The sequence below is a fragment of the Rhinoderma darwinii genome, chromosome 4, assembly GCF_050947455.1.
Source record: "Rhinoderma darwinii isolate aRhiDar2 chromosome 4, aRhiDar2.hap1, whole genome shotgun sequence".
Classification (NCBI taxonomy): Eukaryota; Metazoa; Chordata; class Amphibia; order Anura; family Rhinodermatidae; genus Rhinoderma; species Rhinoderma darwinii.
The window spans coordinates 271,919,158-271,945,564 of NC_134690.1; the positions used below are offsets into that span (position 1 = coordinate 271,919,158).

The 26,407-nt window shown below is 44.5% G+C and overlaps 1 protein-coding gene and 1 long non-coding RNA gene across 3 annotated transcripts in view; one reads left to right on the forward strand and one right to left on the reverse strand.

Moving 5' to 3' along the window:
• Nucleotides 1-26,407, reverse strand: part of LOC142761117 (uncharacterized) — a 95,413-nt gene that overhangs the window by 67,402 nt on the left and 1,604 nt on the right. Inside the window, exons 2-3 of one of the 2 annotated variants that reach the window (XR_012883511.1) lie at nucleotides 24,531-24,637; nucleotides 24,283-24,425 (exon numbers count right to left, since the gene is read on the reverse strand). This is a non-coding gene — a long non-coding RNA (uncharacterized LOC142761117). Of the gene's footprint in view, nucleotides 1-24,282; nucleotides 24,426-24,530; nucleotides 24,638-26,407 lie in introns of those variants that run through there. The other variant, XR_012883510.1, reaches the window with a different exon arrangement.
• The window catches only part of SLC2A12 (solute carrier family 2 member 12), an 83,011-nt gene continuing 76,572 nt past the window's right edge, over nucleotides 19,969-26,407 (forward strand). The window contains exon 1 of the mRNA XM_075864305.1: nucleotides 19,969-20,201. Coding sequence (XP_075720420.1) covers nucleotides 20,114-20,201 — 88 coding nt within the window. The 5' untranslated portion in view covers nucleotides 19,969-20,113. The remainder of the gene's footprint in view (nucleotides 20,202-26,407) is intronic.

The window sequence follows — 26,407 nt, forward strand, 5'->3', positions numbered from 1 at the left end:
TTCCCGTGACGAACGGAGCTGCTCAACAATGCTGACAAGATCCTTGCATAGGCCGGCGTTACTAAGTGACGTCATCCTGCCGGCATGCGCAGGCATCCTGTTCCTGCGCCTGATAGGCTGCAGGCCGAACTTGGCCTGTAGCCTATGCCAGAGCAGGGATAAACGACCCTGCACTGCCATAGTGTTCAATAGTATGTGTGTCCTAAGGACGCATATACTGTTGAATGTGGCTTCACTACAGTTGCAGCAGCTATAGCGGCTGCTAGCGGCGCCACCGGGCATAAGGGCAGCATGGTCCCCCTCATGACACGGGCCCCGTAGCAGCTACGTTTGCTGCAGCGGTAGTTACGCCACTGCCAGACACCATTATCCCCGATGATGGGCCCCTGAGTAGACCTGGATAATCTGTGAAATCACCTGGCCTGTTTCCCCTGGCATTCCAGGGTTTCCTACCAAATGCTGATACATTGCTATTCACTCAACAACTAATTCTGTATGACACCATATAAAAAGCATATCAAAGCATGTCAAACCAAACAAATATCTTAGCCCTTTACAGCGGGGAACTAAATAACAAAATAAATAATATAAAGTTCTTTCTGTGCCATTTTGTACTTTGTTTCTAGATCTCTAGTTACTATGGATTTTGTAGCCGGAACACAATGTTTTGAACGCTATGTCTTTTAGAACAGTGTTTCCAAACCAGGATTCCTCCTAGTAACCCTGGGGATTTTTGGCCTCTGATTAGGGGTTCCCCAGAACTTTGAACTGCAAAATCTATAACTTTTACAGCAGGGAAGGAAAACTGATTTCATCCTACTCAAACATGCCATATTCAGCCAAATTGGCCCCTTCCCACCGCAGCCAGGTTTAGGACGTATTTTACAGACGTTATTGGAGCTGATTTTCAATGGAGTCAATGAAAAATGGCTCCAAAAACGTCCCAAGAAGTGACATGCACTTCTTTTTCGCAGGCGTCTTTTTACGTGCCGTATTTTGACAGCAACGCGTAAAATGAAACCTCGTGGGAACAGAACACTGAAAAACCCATTGCAAGCAATGGGTAGCTGTTTGTAGGCGTAATGGAGCCGTTTTTTCAGGCGTAATTTGAGGCGTAAAATGCCCGAATTACGTCTGAAAACAGTGTGTGTGGACATACCCTCAGATGTTCTAAAATAAAGAGGTTTGTCTAAGGACGTTTTTATTTTAAGGAGTTCTACCAGAAGAAATGTTAGTGTACTATTAACCCCTTCAGGACCCAGCCATTTTTATGATTTTCGTTTTCATTTTTTCCGCCTCACATTCTAAAAGCCATAACTTTTTTATTTTATCATCAATTTGGCCTATAAGGGCTTGTATTCTGCGGGATGAGATGTAGTTTTTAACGGTACTATTTGTTGTACCATATAATGTATTGGGAAATTGGAAAAAAAATCTTTGTGGGTGGAATAGGAAAAAAACAGCAATTCCTCAATCTTTTGAGGGGTTCCGTTTTTTACAGCTGTCACTATATGGTAAAAATGGCATGGTAACGCTATTCTACCGGTCAATACTATCACGGCGATACCACATTTATATTGTTTTTTATGTTCTACTACTTTACAAGAAACTTATTGTTAAAAATAAAATTTGTGTTTTGTCGCCCCATTCTGAGAGCCATAACTTTTTATTTTTCCATCGATTCAGTTGTATGAGGGCTCATATTTTGCAGGGCAAGCTATAGTTAACTTTGGTACCATTTTGGGCAACATTAGACTTTTTGATCACTTTTTATAACATTTTATGTGAGATATGAAGTGAACAAAAAAAACCGAGGCGTTTTTTTTTTTTTTTTTTGTGCCATTCACCACGCGCATTATATAATGCTATAGTGTAATAGTCTGGACTTTTACGAACGCAGTGATAAAAATTTTGTCGTTTTTATTTTTTACATTACTTCATGGGGTTTTCATTCATTCAATTTAATTTTTTCAACAGAGAAACTTAGGGTGTGGCATCTTTGTTGGGTGTGTCTTGTGGGGACGTGGTTTATCTGGTGGGTGTGGCTAGTGGGGCGCGGCTTTCTAGAATTTCTGCATACAAAAAAACTAACAAAACTCCTGCACTAGTTATGCTGACAACTTCTATGTTGGCTGGTATGTCTATGGTTATCTGATTGTTTACAGGCAGGTGATGTCTCTCTTTATCACTAAGGCTTGGCATTATGTGCTGACCAATACTGGTAGTGTAAAAACCAGCGTAGATAGTGCCACACTCCGTGCCCCTTGTAGATGGTCCTCCACACTGCCCCCAGTATATATTGCCACACACTGCTCCCTGTAGATGATGCCACAGTACCCCCTGTAGATAGTTCCACATGGACCCCTGTAGATAGTGCCACAGTGCCCTCTGTAGATAATACCACAATGCCCTCTGTAGATAGTGCCACGCAGCCCCCCTGTAGATGCCACACAGACCCCCTGTAGATGATGCCATACCCCCCTGTAGATGATAACACACCCCCTGTAGATGATGCCACACAGCCCGCCTGTAGATAGCGCCACACACCTCCCTGTAGATAGTGCCACATACTCCCCCTGTATATAGTGCAACATACTCCTCCTGTATATAGAGCCACATACTCCCCCTGTAGATAGTGCCACATACTCCGCCTGTAGATAGTGAAACATACTCCCCCTCCCTGTTGATAAAGCGATTCTGGCTCCCTCGATGAGCAGAATCCCTGGCCAGGCTGCTCCTGAGGACGCAGATACAATTGAATGTAGCAGATGCCGGAACAAGTCCCGGGACAGTAATTTGCCAGGACTCTCTCTGCAAATTCGGGACACCCCCGGCAAATTCGGGACAGTTGGCAAGTATGATATTGTCATTTTTACAGGCTCCTGTTAAGCCGTGCCAGAGACACGGCTTAACAGGAGATGAATAAAGGCAGTCCTGGAGGCCTTCATTAGGCCCCTGGGCTGCCATGACAACCATAGGCATGCCCAATCGCTTTGAGGGGGGTGGGGCGATGAGCTGTCAGAGGGGGCGCCCCTCTGTTTGTCACATATTAGATGCTGTGATCGTGCGTGATCACAGCATCTAAGGGGTTAAACAGCCAGGAACAGCGCAATCAGTGTTCCCGGCTGTTAGTCCCAGGTGTCAGCTGTAAAACACCGCTGACATCTGCTGCGTACAGATCGGGCTCAGCGGGTGAGCCCGTTCTAAACATTACCTCCCCCACGACAAAGACGCAATGGTACGTCGTGGCGTGGGAAGAGGTTAAACAAACAGTTGCCTGAAGTTACAGTGCGAAAAGACTAAAGTTGCACTACTGAGAGATTCTGATGACATTTCCTGTTCTGATTTTTGTCAGATGCAGTATTGTCATAAAGACCTTGTGTGGGTTCAAGTACATCAATGTCCCTATATACATACACATATAGCTATTACTATACAAGCCAGCTAGAATGTAAATATTGTCAAATTTTATGAACTGAAGCCATACAAGTTAACCATGACAACACTGTGGCCAATTACTGCATGGCAAAACCGCATGTATTTTACTGCGTGCACTGTATATACTCTGATTCAGCGGGCTCTATGTGCAATGTGAGGTGATCCCATACACCCATACATTGCACAAACAATTAGGGTATGTGCACAGGATAACTGCATTTACGGCTGAAATTACGGAGCTGTTTTCAGGAGAAAACAGCTCCTGAATTTCAGACGTAATTGCTCGTACTCGCGTTTTACGAGGCGTCAATTACGGCCGTAATTTGGAGCTGTTCTTCATTGAAGTCAATGAAAAACGGCTCAAATTACGTCCCAAGAAGTGTCCTGCACTTCTTTGATGAAGCTGTTATTTAACGCGCCGTCTTTTGACAGCGACGCGTAAAATTATAGGTCGTCGGCACAGTACGTCGGCAAACCCATTGAAATGAATGGGCAGATGTTTGCCGACGTATTTGAGCCGTGTTTTCATGCGTAATTTTCGTTTACGCCTGAAAATAGGTCGTGTGAACCCAGCCTTAGGGGAAAGAGGTCATGTATGAACTTGAACGGTGCTCAGTTCTGTGGGCGTCCTAAGAGAACTTTTGAAAGTCCATGCTTGTAAAAAAGCCCTCCTTAAAGCACCCACTGAACTAAGCGCTGCACAAGTTCATACATGGCCTATTCCCCCTTCCTCATAGTCTGAGCAAAGCATGGGCAACCATACATTTTTTCACAGAGCTCATAGACGTAGTGACCATCACAGGGCCTACAGTAGATGGTGTGGCCAACGGATTTGGCGTGGGGTTAAACTCGGAAGCAGAGTCTGAAGGGTAGCTAGATGTGCACCCTTTAACCTCTGTAAGAAGGTCAGTAACAGTATTTCCTATAATAATCTTAGGAGAGCAGAAACAGCAAGCTAGACAAACAAACTAATTGTTCGGGCATGGAGCAATATGGGAGGTACCTTCTTAAACCCAGGAAAGCTGGGTGTAACTTGCACACACTAGAGGCAGATGCAGGAGAGCCAGGAGGAGATGGGGAAGGTCGCCAACAGCATTGGATGAAGGAGAGATGAGGCGTCGCCGGAAGCCAAAAGACACCATGGACAAGTAAGTACACGGCAGAGGGAGCGGGCAGCGGCCATTACCCAATTTCCAGAGAGGCTTGTGTCATGGCTGCAGCAGGGAAACCCCGGTTGTAGCAGCAAAAAGCCTCTCTGTGCAATGTACAGGTGTCCTGTACATTGCACCGATTATGAGGAGGGGCATTACGAACTTGAGCGGCGCTCAATTCAGTGGAGCGCATTTTTTTCCCCAAAAAATTTAAAGCACTCATATTCTTCATGAATAAATGTGCTAAATAAAAAATATATATCGTGCGGAGCCCCTTTAAGTTTTTTAAAAAAAAAATTCCTCTAGTAGGCATCTTTAACTCTCTTCTGTTTGTAGTCCTAAATATGCAAATAAATTTGCTAAACCATGAACCTTAAAATGAAACAATAGATTACAATTGTCCAATTCCTAGTATCCAGCAGGCAGCGGTGCACCTAGTCCTTCTGCTGCCTGAGGCAAACAGTGAAACGGTGCCCACACACGCCCTATAGAGTGATATAGTACAGATGGCAAAGAAAAAAATATATCATTTTTATGTTCGCATGTTATAGAACTCTGTCTAATTCAAATATATAGGATTTATAAAAATCCTGAACACATGCTGCAAAAAAACTGCAGTGTATGCATGCAGATAAATGACTTATTTACCTGCACTCACTATATTATATGTAATAATTATAGAGCTATTTGTGCACATTCAGCATCACAGGCATGAATAGTCACAGTGTACACTGGAAGAACCACATTAATAAATATGGTACCAGAACCTAGCTCAGTAAATAAATACAGTACTAAAACAAATCTCATTACATATATACAGCACCAGAACCAAGCTCAGTACATAAATACAGCACAAGAACCATGTTCAGTACATAAATACAGCACCAGAACTAAGCTCATTACATATATACAGTACCAGAATCAAGCTCAGTACATAGATAAAGCACCAGAACCAAACTCAGTAGATAAATACAGCACCAGTACCAAGGCCAGTACATAAATACAGCACAAGAACCAAGCTCAGTACAAAAATACAGCACCAGAATCAAGCATCGTATATAAATATGGCACCAGAACCAAACTCACTACATATATATATAGCACCAGAACCAAGCTCAGTACATACATACAGCACCAGAACAAAGCTCAGTAGATAAATACAGCACAAGAACAAATCTTAGTACATAAATACAGCACAAGAACCAAGCTTAGTACATGAATACAGCACAAGAACCAAGCATACTGTAGTATATAAATGTGGCACCAGAACCAAACTCAGTACATATATACAGCACCAGAACAAGACACAGTACATATATACAGCATAAGAACTAAGCTCAGTACATAAATTCAGCACCAGAACTAAGCCCAGTATATAAATACAGCACCAGAATCAAGCTCAGTACATATATGTAATACCTGAACAAAGCTCAGAACATATATACAGTACAAGAACTAAGCTCCATACATAAATACAGCACCAAAACTAAGCTCAGTATATAAATACGGCACCAGAACCAAACTCAGTACATATATACAGCACCAGAAACAAGCACAGCACATACATACAGCACCAAAACAAGGTACAATACATATACACAGCACCAGAACGAAGCTCAGTACATAAACACAGAACCAGAACCATGCATGGTACATAAATACATCACCAGAACTAAACTTAGTACATAAATACAGCACCAGAACAAAACTCAGTACATATATACAGCAGCAGAATCAAGCTCTGTAAGTAAATACCAATCCTAGTATATATTTACAGAAACAGAACCAAGCACAGTAAGTACATACAGCACCAGAGCCAAGCTCAGTACAAAAGTGCAGCACCAGAATTAAGATTAGTTAAAGAGGCTCTGTCACCAGATTTTGCAACCCCTATCTGCTATTGCAGCAGATCGGCGCTGCAATGTAGATTACAGTAACGTTTTTATTTTTTAAAAACGAGCATTTTTGGCCAAGTTATGACCATTTTCGTATTTATGCAAATGAGGCTTGCAAAAGTACAACTGGGCGTGTTGAAAAGTAAAAGTACAACTGGGCGTGTATTATGTGCGTACATTGGGGCGTGTTTACTACTTTTACTAGCTGGGCTTTCTGACGAGAAGTATCATCCACTTCTCTTCAGAACGCCCAGCTTCTGGCAGTGCAGACACAGCCGTGTTCTCGAGAGATCACGCTGTGTCGTCACTCACAGGTCATGCATCGTGTCAGACGAGCGAGGACACATCGGCACCAGAGGCTACAGATGATTCTGCAGCAGCATCGGCGTTTGCAGGTAAGTCGATGTAGCTACTTACCTGCAAATGCTGATGCTGCTGCAGAATCAACTGTAGCCTCTGGTGCCGACACGATGCAGGACCTGTGAGTGACGTCACAGATCTGCACTGCCAGAAGCTGGGCGTTCTGAAGAGAAGTGGCTGATACTTCTCATCAGAAAGCCCAGCTAGTAAAAGTAGTAAACACGCCCCGATGTACGCACATAATACACGCCCAGTTGTACTTTTACTTTTAAACACACCCACTTGGACTTTTGCAAGCCTCATTTGCATAAATACGAAAATGGTCATAACTTGGCCAAAAATGCTCGTTTTTTAAAAATAAAAACGTTACTGTAATCTACATTGCAGCGCCTATCTGCTGCAATAGCAGATAGGGGTTGCAAAATCTGGTGACAGAGCCTCTTTAATATATATTCAGCACTAGAACCAATCTCAATATATAAACAGCCCCAGAACCAAGCTAAGTGTATAAATACAGCACCAGAACCAAGCTCAGTACATACATACAGCATCAGAACAAAGCTCAGTACATAAATACAGTACTATAACAAAGCTCAGTACATACATACAGCATCAGAACCAAGCTCAGTGTAACACCCATGGCCGCGGGCTGTCAGGTTTACTCACCTCCTGACGGCTGCAGCCATGGATCAGTGAGTGCTGGCCCGCATCTCCTCCTCAGGAGACGCCAGTGCTTACTTCCGCTTCACTCTGCTGGTTCCCGTAGGGCGCGCGCGCACGCTCATGCCCAATCTTAAAGGACCAGCACGCGCACCTAAATTTGATAACCAAATTAGCCAATAAGCTTCCTGGACTATAAGAAGGGCCCTGCCCCTTCCTGCATTGCCTGAGCATGGTTGTCGTTACCTATGTTCGTCTCTGCAAATGGTCCCTTAAGTGTTTTCGAGCTCCCATTGTTCCCGTTCCTGTATCCTGTACCCCGTGCTATCCTGGTCCTAGTGCTATTGAGAGTTGGACTCGTGTTGTGCTGAGTACTACATCTGCCTTGTTACACCACGCCTGGTGTCTGCCTGCTGCCAAGGTCCCAACGTAGCCTATATTGCTACTGTCTGAAGTTACCACAAGTACACCTATTCGAACTATTGACTTTACTTGTATCCTGTTGGCCAGCTGCCTACCGTCAAGGAGGTATGGCCCAGTGGGTCCACGCACCCTACGTGACAGTATGCTCAGGCCATGGACCCTGCTGATCCGCCTAAGACTATGTAGTTGTCTCAAGCAGTGCAGGCAGATCTGCGAGACCTACGTTCACGACAGGACCAACTTCTCCTGGCAGTGAATTCCATTGCACAGTAGCTACATGCACAAGATGCAGCCTCCTCAGCTCCTGTCCGACAGATCCTCCTGCAACACCTCCTGTCAGCACCTCCTGTCAGCACCAGTGCGGATACCCGATTCTCGCTACCACTACCACCTCGTTACAACAGGGACGCGAGTACCTGCAGGGGATTCCTCAATCTCTTCATGCCAGAGTATTTTCATCTGATGGCGCCAGGATTGCCTTCATTGATTCTCTGCTCACTGGCAGGGCCCTAGCATGAGCGAACCCGATCTGGGAACAACAGGGACCAGAGACCCGTGACCTCCAGTACATCCTTCACTTTCTCCGGATCCATCTTGAGACTTTGGTGCGAGATTATGTAGCCCAGGAAGGGTAGAAAACGCCTCTTAAACATGCACTTCTCTAGCTTGCCATACAGGCGATTCTCCCTCAATCGCAGCAGAAATTGACGGACATGTCTCTGATGAGTCAACGGATCTGGGGAAAAAAATTAAGATATCATCAAGATAGACCACAACACAGACATAGAGGAGGTTCCAGAAAATGTTATTGATGAATTCTTGGAAGACCGCGGGAGCGTTACATAGGCCGAAGGGCATCATCAGATATTCATAGTGTCCATCTCGGGTGTTGAATGCCGTCTTCCATTCATCACCCTGGCGAATCCGGATCAGGTTGTAAGCCCCACGCAGGTCTAGTTTGGAAAAAAAATGTAGCTCCTCGTATGCGGTCAAAACGCTCGGAAATCAATGGCAATGGATATCTATTCTTAACCGTGATCTGATGGACAGTTTAGAAGAAAAGTCTCTATCCAGCACAGTATCACCTAGGGTTGTCTCCCCAACCAATCCTAGGCGTTGGGGTTTTTTTGCTTCTGAGGACACAAACGCACGACATGGCCTCCAAAGACAAACTCCCGAAGTGCGTCTGAGCTGTTTCTCCTAAATGGATAATTTCAGCCGGTCTACCTGCATAGGCTCCTCAGGTGGGCCACCTGATGAGGGTAACAGAGACTGCTGGAAAGTAGGAGCCAGCCTAGGGAGTCTTCTTTCCCGACGAATATCCTGGGATCATTCCCGGAGCCTCATATCAATCCCGGTGATAAGCAAAATGAGGGCGTCCAGGGTGGATGGCAGCCAGTTCGTCCTTGATCTCAGACGACAACCCCTGCCAGAATGTGGCCACAAGGGCCTCGTCGTTCCAGGACAGCTCTCCTGCCAGGGTACGGAATTGAATGGCGTACTCTCCCATCGAGGTGTCCCCCTGGTGCAGGTTCAACAAGGACGCCGCTGCCGACGAGACTCGTCCAGGCTCCTCAAACATGGTACGAAATGGGCTTTATTCTGATGCATTAGCCTTTTTACGGCGCTGCATCAGAATAAATAAACAGAGGAGGGAGCCGTTAAATCTCCCTGCTCTCATCTACCAGAGGTAGCTGAGGGCTGGGGGCATCCCTGTTCGAACAGGTGAGATCGATATAAGTATCGATCTCACCCGTTTAACCCCTCAGATGCGGCGCTCAACTGCGAGCGCCGCATCTGAGTTGTTCTGGAAAAAGGGAGGGAGCTCCCTCTCATCCCACCGGCACCCGGCGATAAGATCGCCGAGTGTCTGTGTCTCCGATGGCAGCCGGGGGCCTAATAGAGGCCCCCAGGTCTGCCTGTAGTGAATGCCTGCTAGGTCATGCCAGAGGATAGGATAGGCAGTAATACATTGCAATACAAAAGTATTGCAGTGTATTATAAAAGCGATCGGAGGATAAAACTGCATCGGCGGATCAATAAAAAAGTTATGGCTCTTTAAATATAAAGACACAAAAACAAATAATTTTGAAAAAAAAGCGATTTACTGTGTAAAAGTAGTAAAACATACAAAATCTATACAAATTTCATCATTGTTGCAATCGTAACAACCCGCTGAATAAAGTCCTATCTGGTTTAAGGCCGACCTTAAAAACGCCCAATGGACCCGATCAAAAGCTTTTTCCGCATCAACAGATACTAAACACGTGGGTATTGACATTTTCTTGACATATGATATTAATAGAATGGTTTTATTAGTGGTGTCTCGCGCTTCTCTACAGAGGACAAACCCTGCTTGGTCCGAGTGTATAATCCGCGGAAGGAGTGGGGCTAACCTATTTGCGATGGCCTTCAAGTAGTGTTTAACATCTACATTTATCAGGGAGATCGGGCGATAATTTGTGCACACAGAGGGATCTTTCCCCGGTTTGGGAATAACAGTAATAGTCGCCGATAATGTTTGTGGAGTGAAAGGCATCGTAGTTGTGACAGAGTTGTAAACCCTAGTCATAAAGTAAAGGAGCTTAGGAAGAAAGGCCTTGTGGAAGGAAGTCGAGACTCGATCCGGACCCGGGCTTTTACCAACTGGGGCAGATTTAATGACCCTGTGTACTTCCGATTCTGAGAAAGCCGCACTCAGCAAGGAAGTCTCAGTCACATCAAGTGCCTGTAAGGCCGTGTTTGCAACATATAAGTCAATTTTCCGTTGGAGATCATTAGATGACATGTCTGCTAAAGGGCCTTTAAGGTTGTATAGGGAATGGTAGTATTCTCAAAAGGTATGTACAATGTCCTCTGGATTATGCCTGAGCTCGCCAGATGCGGATTTGATCATTAGAATAAATGAGTGAGGAGCTCGCAGGTGAAGTGATCTAGCTAACGCCCTACCACATTTATTTGAGTGTTCATATGAATAGCGCCGTGCATGGTCACAAAAAGACGCATGTGCCTGTTCAAGTAAATTTCTCAAAGAATTTCCTAGCCTCCAGTGAATCAGCCAGTGTCTGAGGATGTTGGGTCTGTTTATGATTCGTTTCTAGAACATGTGTACGAGACATTAGATTCTGAATAGTAAAAGCCCTTTCCTTTTTCAGTCTCGAACCGTGCTGTATGAATGTGCCCCTCAATACGCTCTTTAAGGCCTCCCATTGAACAGGGAGGGGGTGGGATCCGAAGCATGATGGTCCAGGAACTCGGAAATAGAGCGATTAACAGCAGCCTGGCAAACCGAATCCCTCAAAAGATGAGGGTTCAGTTTCCAATGCAACTCTCTCAGGGAAGTGTCTGGGAGGATAAGCGATAGGAAGACAGGCGCTTGGTCTGCCCAAATCATAGAACCAATCCGAGACTCCGGGGACCAGGAGAGTAGGTGATGGCTAATGAGAAACAAATCTATCCTCCGTGGACCGGGGAATAAAAGGTGTAATCCTGTGTTTGAGGGGCTGCAACGGGGACCTGCCCGAGGAGGAGTCCAATGTACAATCCATAGTGAAATTAAAATCACCCGCAGTAACCAAAAGGCCTTCAGCAAAGTTAGATAGCTCAGTGAAATAACTCCTGCATACGCGCACCTAGTCGTGATTAGGGAGATATAAATTAGCCATGGTGAACAGTTTCCCAGAGACTCTAAGTTTCAAAAATGAAAATCGCCCCTGAGTGTCATATTGAGTCGCAATAATAGAGAAGGGATTTATGTATAGCAATACTCACTCCTCTGGACTTAGCATCAGGGTTGGTACTATGGAACCACTGCGTATAGTATGAATGGTTCAGAGTAGGCACATGGTCAGCCTTAAAATGCGTCTCCTGCAAAAATAATATACGGACACGTTGTTTGTGCATATGGTATAAAATCTGAGAACGTTTTTGTGTAGTATTAAATCCACGTACATTCAATGAGCAGAGCTTTAAGACGCCATCTGGGAAAGAGAAGGGAGAGGGGAGGGGGGGAAGGAACAACGAAAAAAGAGCAGAGAGAGTCACAACAGACGGTGTTCCAGCCCCAAAACTAAGTTTAGGGAAAAGAAAGTAGTGTAAAGTGTTCAGCAGAATACGCCCTAAGTGTGGAGTTGACTGGACCATGGAAGAAGGATGATCACAACCAACCTCCATATGCCCGAGAACAAATATATAAACACAAAAGAAAACGAACAAATCTCAAGGAAAGAGATTTTCAGAAGAAACACATTTCAGAGCTATTTTATTCATAGCTCCAAGTAGACACCAGAAGAAGGACCAACCCAAAACAAAGTACCATTCTACTTGGTAGGAGGATCCCAAACAATAAATAGCCATCTTATCAGAAAGTCTATCACCCAGGTAAGTACACAAATATCGACTCAACCACCAAAAAGGTGATAAGGTGGTCAAAGTCCACCCGTTTCGCCCTTCTCCAAAGCCCCATAATCATCTAAGTAAAGTATTATATAATCAGAGGGGGGGGGGGGGATAGGTACCTAGCCGATACAAAGCCATAATCTACCACATGACTGCTGACATAGTTCGTACAGCCGCGCAGCGACGAAGAGTAGTACAACTCTCCGACTCCTGCAGTCCCCTAATGAAGAGGTCTTGTTGTAGTAAGCACGGGTACCTCTTGTATTTCAACAGGCAAATACGTTTTATCAGCAGTCCGGTATTCGGAAATGAAATGTTACACCAGAAGGAACAATATATAATCTTGACCATTAATATAAACAAAGACACAGTTACTGCGGATCTATTCAATACGTGTAAGAAGGAAAGGGGGGCCTAGGGTGTCCCCCTCGGACAAATAGCAACCTACATAAACGTGTCATCATTTACATCTTACACATATCCCAGAGTAACCCAGAGGGAGGCTAAGTGTTAGCAGCATAGCTATAAGTAACTAAGCATCCTATAAATGAATAAGTGTCAGTTGCTAATTTTCTATCACAAAGGATAACACAACTTATAAAACAATAAGAGTCTAATGTCGAGGTATACATTTAAGACAGATAGATTGAGAACTCTCGCAGGTGCTCCACCAATCCCCCTTATCAGAAGGCATACCAACTGAATTGGTATGTCCCTATCATAACGCTAACATATGACGAAATGGGAGAAGACAATCCCAGTCTCCCTATATGGGCCTCTAGGATATGCTCCACCCGGTTATATAAGAAACCCCAACAGATAAAACATATGGGAGGAACACAAATATACATATCATAGTAAATCATTGGCATGAAAAGTAAGTTGAAGGACCCTACTTAAATACACAAAGAAAAATATGGCGGAGCGAGGTTTAACTCACGTACGACCCATTGACAGGAAATCCGGGGACACAAACAATAGTCAATACGTGCTGCCATGTCTACAGCAGAAACCAAGGGCCTTGTGATTCAGCAAATCAGCAAAGTGGGTCGTGTGAGGCAATGCATGACAAGTAGGCAAAATCAAGGTTCAATGCAAGCAGGGTTCCGAAACTACCGGGGCCTGGAGTCTTCTGCGCCTAGAAGGAGTTGAGAGGTTATCAATCCTGGAGTAACGCCGAGGTAGACACTGTGGCATTGGTGGAAAAAACTTCCTGTCCGAAATGGAAACAGGTGGTAGATGCAGAGCAGCGAGAAATTAAGGGATGTCATCTGGAGAGTAGACAGAGTATGTAGAGGATCCGCGTCGAACTTGTAATTGGAAGGGGTACCCCCAGGAGTACGGGTCATCTCTTTCCTGAAGTGCAAAAAGTACGGGCCTCAAGGCTCTCCGTTTAGCCAGGGTGGAACGGGAAAGATCAGCCAGAAATTGCACAAGTGCACCATCAAAGTCTAAAATGCCTTTGTTACGTGCTTGACGCATGATATATTCTTGGAGTTGAAAAAAGTGTATTCTGCACACCAGTGGCGTAGCTATAGGGGTCGCAGCGGTCGCACTTGCGACCGGGCCCCTAAGCCTGGGGGGCACACGGGCCCCCGTTGCCATACAGCACGCTTCCTAAAGAAATCTTCTGTGCCAAGCCGGCACTTCCTGGTTACGGTCACATGGTACACTTAGTGTACCATGTGACCGTGTTATCACGTGACACGGCTTCCAGACAGTGGAATGGAAGAGTCGGTGCTGAGGACTCCAGGTAAGCTGCAGTCTGGAATGTAATGTATTGTGATGTAATGTCTTGTGTTGTAATATAATGTCTTGTAATGTACTGTGTTGTATTGTGCTGTTTGCGGTGGAGAGGGGGGGGGGCGTTAAATCACAGCCCCCCCCCTCCTCTCTCCCCCGCAAACTGCACAATCCAACACAATACAGTATAGTACACATGAGTGTATGAGAGCGGGGCTGCGGCTGTGTAATACAGTCACTGCCCCGCTCCTGAGTCCTGACATGTGCGCGCCGTCAGGATGATGCGGTGCGGCCGGCGCTGCACTAATGATCTGCGGCACTGAAGACAGAACATGGCGGCGCGCTACAAAACACCCCCATGTTCTGTCTTCAGTGCCTGAACCGCCGCTCATTAGTGCAGCGCCGGCCGCATCTCCTCATGCTGACCGCACGCGCACTTCCTGTCAGGAGCGGGGCAATGGCTGTATTACACCTCTCATCTCCGCCGCTATTCTCCTGAATGCTGCCATCACAGTGGACTGCAGAATTCAGGGGAAAATGAGAAGGGGAGATGCCCCTGAATAATGTCACAGGGAATTCCTGTGACGCGATCGAGGGCCATACCATATATGGGCAGACAGCCCAGGGTCCATGGAAGGACCCCAGGGATGTCTTACCATATTTCCTGTTGTTAGGGCATACTTAGGTATGTCCTAACAACTGACTGTGTGCTATCCGTCCACAGGCTAATGTACTGGCACATATCTGATATATGTCAGTACATTAAAGTTTTAAAATAAAGTAAAAACAAAGTAATGTTAAATTAAAAAAATACACATTCACCTTTTTTACAATAAACATTAAAATAAGTCTCAATACATAAAACATACACATAATCAGTATTGGCGCGGCCGTAATAACCTGCACAACATTTTTTTTGCGCTGTAAAAAAAAAATTACAAATAAAAACTGCTTTCTATCATTTATTGTGGTGCACGAAGTGCGATGATAAATGTAACCTCACATTCAGGGCTCATTTACACGAGCGTGTTATACGTCCGAGCGACGCACGTGATTTCACGAGCGTCGCAGGGACCTATATTAGTCTATGGGGCCGTGCATACAGTTGCGTGATATTCACGCAGCGTATGTCCGCTGTGTGAAACACACAACATGTCCTATATTTGTGCGCTGTTCGCGCATCACGCACCCATTGAAGTCAATGGGTGCGTGAAAACCACGCATGTCACACGGAAGCTTCCTTTCTTCTGCTGGATGTACTACAATCTGGGTAGTAGTGGATCGTTTCTCAAAGATGGCACATTTCGTTCCACTGAATGGCCATCCATCTGCCCCTCTCCTGGCAAATTTGTTTATTCTACACATCTTCCGCCTGCATGGTCTTCCCCTGCATATTGTCTCGGACCGGGGGGTACAGTTTACATCCAAGTTCTGGAGAGCTCTGTGCAACCTCTTAGATGTAAATTTGGACTTTGCCTCTGCTTATCACCCACAGTCCAATGGACAAGTGGAGAGGACCAATCAAATTTTGGAGAACTATCGTTCTGCCCAACACGACAATTGGGTGCAGCTTTTGCCTTACGCAGAGTTCTCGTACAATAATCACACAAGTGAGTCTACTGCCTTGTCTCCCTTCTACATCGTGTACAGCCAGCATCCTCGAGTTCCTCTTCCTGTGCCAGCCATGACTTAGTTCCCTGCAGCCAATTCTTCTTTTGGGACGTTTATACATATCTGGCAGGAATCTAAGTCTGCGATTCTCCAAACAGTGGACCGCATGAAAACGAATGCTGATAAAAGGACAAAAGTTCCGCCTCAGTACTCTCCTGGAGTCAAGGTCTGGCTATCCTCGAGAAACATTCATCTCAAGATGCCCTCCCACAAATTTGCTCCCAGGTTCCTCGGTCCTTTCGAAGTCCTGCAACGGATTAACCCTGTATCCTATAAACTTCGGTTGCCTCCCACTCTCAGAATCCCCAACTCAGGGGACTTAGGTCTGCAGTTGCTCTCAGCGGGTCGTCTGAGGTGTTTGAGGTAAAAGAGATATTGGACTATAAGAGAATAGGAGGAAGAACCTTCTACCTAGTGGACTAGAGAGGGTTTGGTCCTGAGGAGAGGTCCTGGGACCCAGAAGAGGACCTCAATGCTCCTACCCTCAAAAGGAAGTTCCTCTTACACTCCGGACTTAAGAAGAGGGGGCGTAAAGGGGGGTACTGTCACGTCCGTGGTCACGGACCGCTGCCGTTCCTTACCTGGCAACGCCCGCGACCACAGTCCATTGTCCTACTGCAGGCGTCTCCCTCCTAGGGGACGCCAGCACTCATGGTCGGCTGGCCCTGCTCCCACTGATAAGGTGCAGAAAATCTGCCTCAAAATTCCAACGATATTGCTCTCCCTGCACGCTGATTTTCACAGTGTTTTTCGCCTGCGGCAATTGAGCACTGCGGGCAAAAAACGCCGCAAAATACGCTTTCTCAGCCTCCCATTGATGACAATGGGAGGTCAGAGACGTAAACCCCCGAAGATAGGGCATGTCCCTTCTTTTTCCCGCGAAACGTTTTTCCGCTCGCAGGAAAAAATGCTTCCGCCTCCCATTGAAATCAATGGGAGGCATTTTCAGCCGCTTTTTAGGCGCGTTTTCCGACACGGTTTCCGCGTTAAAAAAACGTGTCAAAATACACTGTGTGAACTGACCCTTAGAAGTTTTCCCATGTCTGTATTGCAATTGGTTCCATAGCGTTTTCCTGCTCCCAGTGTTCCCTTGTCCTGCCTCCTATATCCTGTATCCCATGCTGTGCCTTGTTCCGAGCCTGTGTAGTACCTGAGCCTGCTGTAATTCTCCACGTCGGCTGTCGCCTGTCCTTCTGGATACCATCCGCCACGTCTGGCACAACTCACCACCTCCAGCCCCATCTGTGCCAGAGCCCTTGCCGCCATCTGGACTATCCCAGGTACCCGTGTGCTACACTCCTACCATACACTTTGTGCGTAGACTCTGAGTTGGTCAGCTGCCCCTTCACTACGGCAGAGTGGCCTAGTGGGTCCACATACCCCTGGATCGTAACAAATACAGCACCAGAACCAAGCTCAGTACATAAATACAGCACAAGAACCAACAACAGTACATAAATACAGCACCAGAACCTAGTTCAGTACATAAATAGAGCACCAGAACTAAGCTCATTACATATATACAGCACCAGAACCAAGCTCAGTACATTGATACAGCACCAAACAATGATAAGGATATGCTGGGAGTTGATGTTTCACCAAAAAATTATATCACCCATTATCTCGCTGCAGATCATACAGTGACTACGGTACTGATTAGTTACAGTAGATATCCAGTACATTACATATATATAGCACCTGAACCAAGCTCAATACATACATACAGCAACAGAACCAAGCTCAGTACATAAATACAGTACCAAAACTAAGCTCAGTATATAAATACAGCACCAGAACCAATCTCAGTACATAAATACAGCACCAGAACAAAGCTCAGTACATAAATATAGTACCACAACCAAGCTCAGTACATATATACAGGACCAGAACCAAGCTAAGTACATAAATACAGTACCAGAACCAAGCTCAGTACACAAATACAGCACCAGAGCAAAGATTAGTACATATATATATATATATTATTATTATATATACACAGCACAAGAACAAAGCTCAGTTTATATATATATATATATATATATATATATATATATATATATATATATATATGTGTATATATATATATATATATATATATATGTATATATATATATATATATATATATATAGGATCAGCACAAATACGTACAGTTCAGTATAGAGATAATTTGCAAATTCGGTTTAGCCCCTGCCATATAGGTTTGTGTGGCATAAAACGACAGCTTCCAGCATGGTCCAAATAATGGTAAGGATATGCTGGGAGTTTATGTTTCACAAAAAAAATTATATCACCCATCATCTCGCTGCAGATCATATAGTAACTATGGTGCTGATTAGTTAGAGGCAGAATAAACATTTTTACGTTTAGTGACTCATAGGTGACATCTTCTAAGATTCGAGTCATTCTTTTTTCTTTTCTTCTCCATCTGGTCCAGACCTCCATGATGCCTTCTCCCAGTCGTGGACGGTTTCTGCAGTTTGCTGCCCAGATGTCTTCAGCTTCTCACTTTTCAAACATTTCCTCACCTATAAACAAAGATAAACTTATCATGGTGCAACACACTACGCCCCTAAATATAATAGCACCATACACTGCGCCTCTAATTATAATAGCACCTTACACTGTGGATCTGATTATAATAGTACCATACAATCCCCCTGCAGATAGTGCCCCCCATAGTGCCCCCTGTAGATAGTGCCCCTCATAGAGTCCCCTGTAGATTGTGCCCCCCATAGAGCCCCCTGAAGATAGTGCCCCTCATAGAACCCACTGTAGATAGTGCCCCAATAGATCCTCCTGTAGATACTGCCACCATAGAGCCCCCTATAGATAGTGGCCCAAATAGAGCCCCCTATACACAGTGCCCTTTATAGATACCCTTGTAGATAGTGCATCCTCATAGATACTACAGTAGATGGTGCCCTACATAGCATAGAGCCCCCTGTAGATAGTGCCCCAGAGAGCATCCTGTAGATAGTGCACACCCATAGAGCCCCCTGTAGATAGTTCCCTCTGTAGATAGCACCCTCATAGAGCCCCCTGTGGATAGTGCCCCCATAGAGCCCCCCTGTATATCGTGCTCTACATAGATCCCCCTGTAAGTAGTGGCCCCCATATATCCCCCTGTAGATAGTGCCCCACATACAGCCCCTGTATATAGTGCCCTATAGAGCCCCCTGAAGATAGTGCCCCCATACATGGTGCCCCCATAGAGCCTCCTGTAGATACTGACCCATAGTGTCCCTTATATATAGTGCCCTCATAGGGCCCCATGTATATAGTGCCCACCATAGATGCCCCTGTAGATAGAGCCCCCAGTAGATAGAGCCACACACACTGTTCACTAAAAAAATAATAAACTTTACATAATTATCTGATTCTGTTCCCGTGCCGTCCTCTAGTAATGCAGGCCTGGTCTCATCTGACAAGGTCTGCTGTGCTGCAGTTGAATGAGGCAAGCGGTGCAATGATGTCATTGCGCCCCCTTCTTCATTGAAAGGTGCTGAATGGCAGGACAAGAAAGTAATGTTTCCTGCCTTGCCAGCGCTAGTGATCTGTTCAACTGTATCTTTGTCCTATAGACACAGATAGAATTGTAGCGCAGGAGCAGGAGGCGGTGGATGGTTTTAGTGGCACCGCTGCCATCCCCTCACAGAGACAAGAGGCTCACCTCGCCTCATGGCAGGTGCGGCCCTGCCAGTAGGCAATCCGACTCTCCAATAAATATTTTTTTCAGTTCCAGATCTTCATGTAGAGCAGAAGAGCCACGAGCACTTCTGGTTCTGGTTACAAGAAAGAGGAATCTGGCAGAACAAGTTAATTTTTTTGTTAGGTATTTTTTTAATTGTATTTTGAAGCTTCAGATGGGCTGGATGAAGGGGACCCTAAGAAGAGGACTTGGTGTGTATTATGGAGTATATATAAAAGTCTGTTTAACCCTGGAAAAGTATTGTCATCATACTTTGCAAACAATGTGAGTGAGAAATACTTATAAGAGTCTATAGCAGGTTTTGATATTAGTTAAGCTTTAAATCCTGTAATGAAGTACGGTTACAGTAATCACAACAAGAATGCAAATGGAAATGCTCCATGTTTCAGGCTGTTGTTGTGTCAGGCACAGAACAATATGCTGCCGAGCGAGGCCCCTCCCTGAGCCTAGATAGGTTGCTAAGAATAGTTGCAGTCTGTGTCACTGAAGGGCAAAGTATTTTGAAATAGAAACAAAGTTGTTCGCACCAGCAATTTAAAACCTGCAGCCCCTATGAAGCCATGCTGTGCAAGGTAAACTCACTGTATACTGCTGCTGGGAAGGGGAGAGCATCTTTCCCATAGAGATCCGTATACCCTGGGAAAAAATCCCATACACCAGGAAAATGCTTCCAGAGAGCACCACAGAGGACCTCATACTACAGCAACAAAGCGTCGCAGTTGGCAGTCACCTACCATTCCCTAGGCAAACAGGTAATAACATCCTGAGTGACAATGGAAATACAAATTGTTCTCATTCTGCACTTTTCTTCTAAGTGTGTTAAGGAAACTTTACATTTTTTTAGTTTTTTTAATGAAATAATTACTATAGTCAATGTCAATTTATAAATGACCGTAAAGCAATCTCTCTGATTTAAAGAAGATTCAGAACATGCTGCTTTTTTGTCTTTGTTTAATGAATCCATACGATGTAATATGACCATGAGCATAGGTCCTTAGTCCCAGGTGACACTTTTGATGCCGTATTTTCTTTTAGTAACCCCTTTGGATACATTCCCAGTTTTGGCTGCAAAAAACTATCTATAAGTAATACAAACAAAAATTTGGGCCTAGGCTAAGTTCACAGTACCGGTAGTATACGTTTACCTCTCTTCCGCCAGAGGAAGAGAGAAATGAAAGATTAAATGGAAAGCAACGGTTCCGTTAGAATTACCATTGATTTCAATGGTAATTGTTTTGTTTCAGTTGCTCTCTGTTTGTCTCCGTTCACTAGGTTTCAAGCAAAAGTGCAGTTTTGTTTCCGTTAAAAAAAACGGAAACCTACGAACGGTGCCACAGAAGAATTACCATTAAAATCAACGGAACTGTTACTTTCCTTTTAATCTTGCGATCCTCTCTTCCACTGACTGAAGAGAGGTAAACGTATACTAACGATAGTGTGAAAGAAGACTTAAAGAAGTTACAAACTTTCTTTGATGAAATACACCACCCCCACTGTAAAGCTTGGTGGTGCAGCATCATGATGTGGGACTATTGTTGTTACACAATAACCCAGGAGTAGGCCTACATTTTATAGGTACTGTAGCTGAAGGCAAAAATGGTTTAGTAAATACTGTATAGTGTCGGGTGCCAATGGCTTTTTGGAAAAAACAAAAAAACAAGCACAAATACTACAATATTCGCAAAAACTCAAGAAAAACAAGTGAAATCGAAATATATGTTTTTACAAATTCAGAGATATATGAGCAACAGGATAAACAAGTAGAACAAGAAAAGACGAATTGGAAAGAGCACGTATTAACTAACTAGCCAGATAATATCAACAGTTCCATTGCTTGACTGCTGTCACCATTGACAAATATTAATGCAGTTTTCTTAATTAAGTCACAACTTTGATGATCGCCAGAGCCCGGCAACCTTATTATTGGAACATTCCTGATTTCCGGTAATAAGCATATTTTAGATAATTGCTGTTTAGGCTATTTGCAAATAAGTGGGCAGATATAACACTATAGTGCATGAGATTTTATGAAAACCCATTCACACAGCGCAGTTAAAAAAGCACAGCTTTTGTAATAAGCTGTAACGGATTAAAAATGTAATTCAGTGGAGAGAACCCAGAGTCCTAGCTAGGCTTTCCTAGACTCTGGGCAAGTATTTAGTTTGGAGCCCTAGCCCCATATCTTCATACCCTGGCCAAGTCGGGGTGGTAAGTTGGCACCCCTTCTGGGAACCAGGGCATATACCCCACCAGCCCAACAGCGATGCTCCCTTAGACAGAGGCGTAGCTAGGTTCTCCAGCACCCGGGGCAAAGATTCAGTTTGGTTCCCCCCCCCCCCCAACCTCTTTCCCGACATCTTCCCCCTCGAAGTGTTTGTTTTCTCTACCAATCGACGTGTCATTTCTTTTCCACATTTCTTTTTATGTAACGCGAGCATAAAAACATTTGTACATTTTACAAGCAATATAGTTCTCTACACAACACCAGAATAGTGCTCAGTACATAAATACAGCCCCAGAACCAAGCTCATTACTTATATACAGCACCAGCACAAATACAGCTCAATTTAGTGCAACCCCTGCTCTACAGATTTGTACGGCGTAAAACTACAGCTCCCAGCATGGCCCGAACAATGGTAAGGATATGCTGGGAGTTGCTGTTTCAAAAAAAAAAAAATCCTATCATAATCATACCACCCATCATCTCACTGCAGATCATACAGTGACTACAGTGCTGATTAGAGGCAGAATAAACATTTACATTAAGTGACTCACCGGTGACTCATGTTTGCCGCTCAGATGTCTTCAGCTTCTCACTTTTCCAACATTTCTACATCTATAAATAAAGATAAAGTTCTCATTATACCACACACTACACCCTAAATATAATAGCGCCATACACTGCACCTCTAATTATAATAGCACCATACACTGTCTCACACACACACACACACACACACACACACACACACACTGTGCCCCCTGTAGATAGTGTCTTCCATAGAGCCCCGTGTAGATAGTGCCCCATATAGCCCACCCCTGTAAATAGTGTCCCACAAATAACTCCCCCTATAGTGCTCTACAGATAGCCCATCCCTGTATATAGCCCCCTGTAGATATAGCCCACCCCTGTATATAGTGCTCCACAGGTAGCCCATCCCTGTATATAGCCCCCTGTAGATATAGCCCACCCCTGTATATAGTGCTCCACAGATAGCCCACCCCTGTATATAGCCCCCTGTAGATATAGCCCACCCCTGTATATAGTGCTCCACATATAGTCCACCCCTGTATATAGTGCTCCACATATAGTCCACCCCTGTATATAGTGTTTCACAGATAGCCCACCCCTGGATATAGACCTCCGGTACATATAGACCACCCCTGTATATAGTGTTCCACTAGATAGTCCACCCCTGTATATAGTGCTCCACAGATAGCCCACCCCTGTATATACTATATATAGGGGTGGGCTATCTGTGGAGCACTATATACAGGGGTGGACTATATGTACAGGGGGGCTATATACAGGGGTGGGCTTTCTGTGGAGCACTATATGGGAAGCTATTTGTGAGATACTATATACAGGGGTGGGCTATATCTACATGGGGCTATATACAGGGGTGGGCTATATCTACAGGGGGCTATATACAGGGGTGGGCTATCTATGGAGCACTATATACAGGGGTGGGCTATATCTACAGGGGGCTATATACTATATAGCCCCCTGTAGCTATAGCCCACCCCTGTATATGGTGCTCCATAGATAGCCCACCCCAGTTTATAGCCCCCCTGTAGATAGACCCCCCCTGTAGATAAAGCCCCCGCGTGTAGATAAAGCCTCCCCGTAGATAAAGTCCCCCCCGTAGATAAAGTCCCCCTTGTAGATTAAGGCCCCCCAATGTAGACAAAGTCCCCCCTCCGTAGATAAAGTCCCCCCTGTAGATACAGCCACACACTTTTTTATTACAATTAAAAAAAATAATTCAAACTTACCTTAATCCCGTTCCCACGCCGGCCGGCAGCAATGGAGACCTGCTCTCTTCTGCGCAGGTCTCCTGGGGGTTGAACGAAGCATCTATAAAAGGCGCTGATTGGCTGGGCAGGATGACTTTCCCTGTCAATCAGCGCCTTTCATCGACGGAAGCTTCACTGGTACAAAAGGTACCAGTAGCTTCACTGGTGCAGAAGCGCTGAATAGCCGGGCACGGAACGTGCCCGGTCATTCATTGCTTCTGATTGTACCTGTGTCCTATAGACACAGGTACAATTATAGTGCAGGAGGAGGCGGCGCTGGCGCCCCCCTCTCACATTCCCCGCCTGCCCCCCCCCCAGCTACGCCCCTGCCTTAGAAAACAGTATGCAAAACCTCATGTAACGTGACATAGAGTTTCCACACAGTTCTAGGAAAATTTTCTTAGTTCTCTAGTACCAGTTCTGGCCATTATAAATGCTACGTGTGAATATACCCTGATTTATAAATGGACGCTCACCTATGGTGCATATCATCTCTGTGATAGGGCTGTTTTTGAATGCAGTAGAAGATGCCCAGTTTTGGAATTACGCTTTTAAATCTAGTCTCCTTGTCCGATTATGAGGGGGAAAGGCAAACGTAGGGAACACAGCTGTTGAATTGCAATGTTTATGCAGGATAACAAAACATAGCAGTCTGTCCATGGTAAACCAATATACCTCCTCTCTAGGAGCATATGGGCAGATTGTGCTCACCTCTGTGCCCTGTAGGCCTCATTCACATGACACTTTTATCTCCTTATCTGGAATATCCTGAATATGAAGCTAATTTGAATCAATGCTGTCATATACATGGGCGTTTTCTTGCGTCTTTAATTCAAGTACGAAGTATGCTACATTTTTGTCCATATTGGACCTATGTGCTTCCAGTAGACCTCTATGAAGCCTGAAAAAGCGTGTGGCCTCTAATATGTATAGGATTGATCCGTAGTTGTAGCTTCAATCTGGAAGATAATTAGGGAGAGAAAACACTGAAAAAACAAAGATACACACTGAATGTAAAAAGATCAATATGGAGATAAAAATAAGTGCAAATGGACAAAACATACTTGTATGCAATGTCTGTATTTCATCCGGATTTCAACATGGTCATGGAAATTCTGAGGTAATGGCCACATGTTCAAATAGGTAACCCTTGTGGGTAAAAAGTCTCACACTAAAACAACACAATAATTAAGATAACTGAAAGATTATTGAAAATTTATATGAAGAAATTAAAGAGAATAAACATTCATTGACAGAATATTAATAAAAAGTTTTAGCATTTTTCTTTCACACTGGAAGCACCTATACACTGAGATAAGTCAGCTGTAAAATTAGAAGAGGACCACCGATCATAGATGCAGAGGCGAATCTGATGCCTGAAATGGAAAGTGAATTGTGTCTCCCCTTAAAAAGGAACAGCAAGTACAATACTCATTTTAATGTGGTTGTCTGATCGAGACAATCTTTTATCAAATGGAAGCCCGGCGACAAAAAAAAAACCGGTGTGAACTGACCCTTAGGATGCTTATTTTCTGACCAGCAGTCAGCAGATCACAATTTACAGTGCAAGCAAATGCTAACCCCTTCCCGACATCCGTCGTATATATATGGCAAAAGTCAGGTGGGGGAGTATGGAGCCGGCTCAGGGGCTGGACACTTCTTGGGACGTTTTTGGAACGCCCGTAAAAAACGCAGCGAAAAACACGAGTGGCACAAAAAAGTTCTGAAAATTAGGAGCTGTTTTCTCTTGAAAACAGCTCCGTATTTTGAGAAATTTTTGACTCTGCGTGTGAACATACCCTCAATGTGAAAGTCTGCACATTGCATTAACAACAGCACATAGACTATGTGAATATAGTATGTGAATGATGTGTACACGGAGCTTAGAACCAACCAGCTTGGACATCCAGCTTGGACAAACCTTCTGATGTATTTACTTGGAAATTTGAAACGTAATGCCTTGAAAAATTCTAGCCTTTGCATATCTGACAAAACTTATTGTCTGTGACTATGATGATAGTTAGGTCTGCTAGGAGACTACACTTCATGTTCATTTAGACAAGAAGTGACATCCCTTGACCAATGCCAGCAGGGGGACATAATGGGGGCATCACACAGGAAAATGAGTGCGATTAGGTCACATTGAATAATTGTAATTTCATGCTGAGTAATAAACTTTGTATGCTAGAAATAGTAGGGGAAGGGACGTGTCAACTGCGATTGGCATATTTCTGGTTTTCACTTTTCCAGCTTATTCAACCATTGGCCTGTCAAATAAGTCAAATAGCTTTACTACCCAAGCCCTAATGTCCCTTATAGACAAGAATGAGGATGTAAACAGTTGGAATTTTCATATATTACATTAAATTGTCTTTTAGGAAAAAAAATCAACCCTCTCCTCCACAATTTTGCTACTTAAGGGCTTATTCATACGAACGGGATATAAAACGCATCGCACGGACCTATATTAGTCTATGGGGCCATGCAGACATGTGCGTGATTTGAGCGTTTTTCGCACATCACGCACCCATTGAAGTCAATGGGTTCGTGAAAACCACGCATGCCACACGGAAGCACTTCCGTGCGACCACCGTGATTCGCGCAACAGCAGTTAAAAGGATGAATGAAAACAGAAAAGCACCACATGCTTTTCTGTTTACAAACATCCAAACGGAGTGTCATAATGATGGCGGCTGCGCGAAAAGCACGCAGCCGCGCATCATATGCTGATGCCACACGGAGCTGTTAAGTGCCTTTTGCACAGACAAAACGCCGTGTTTTTTGCATGCGCAAGAAGCACACGCTCGTGTGAATCCAGCCTATGGGTATGTTCTCACGAGGTCATTACATCCGTAATTGATGAACGTATTTCGGCCACAAGTACCGGACCGAACACAGTGCAGGGAGCCGGGCTCCTAGCATCATAGTTATGTACGACGCT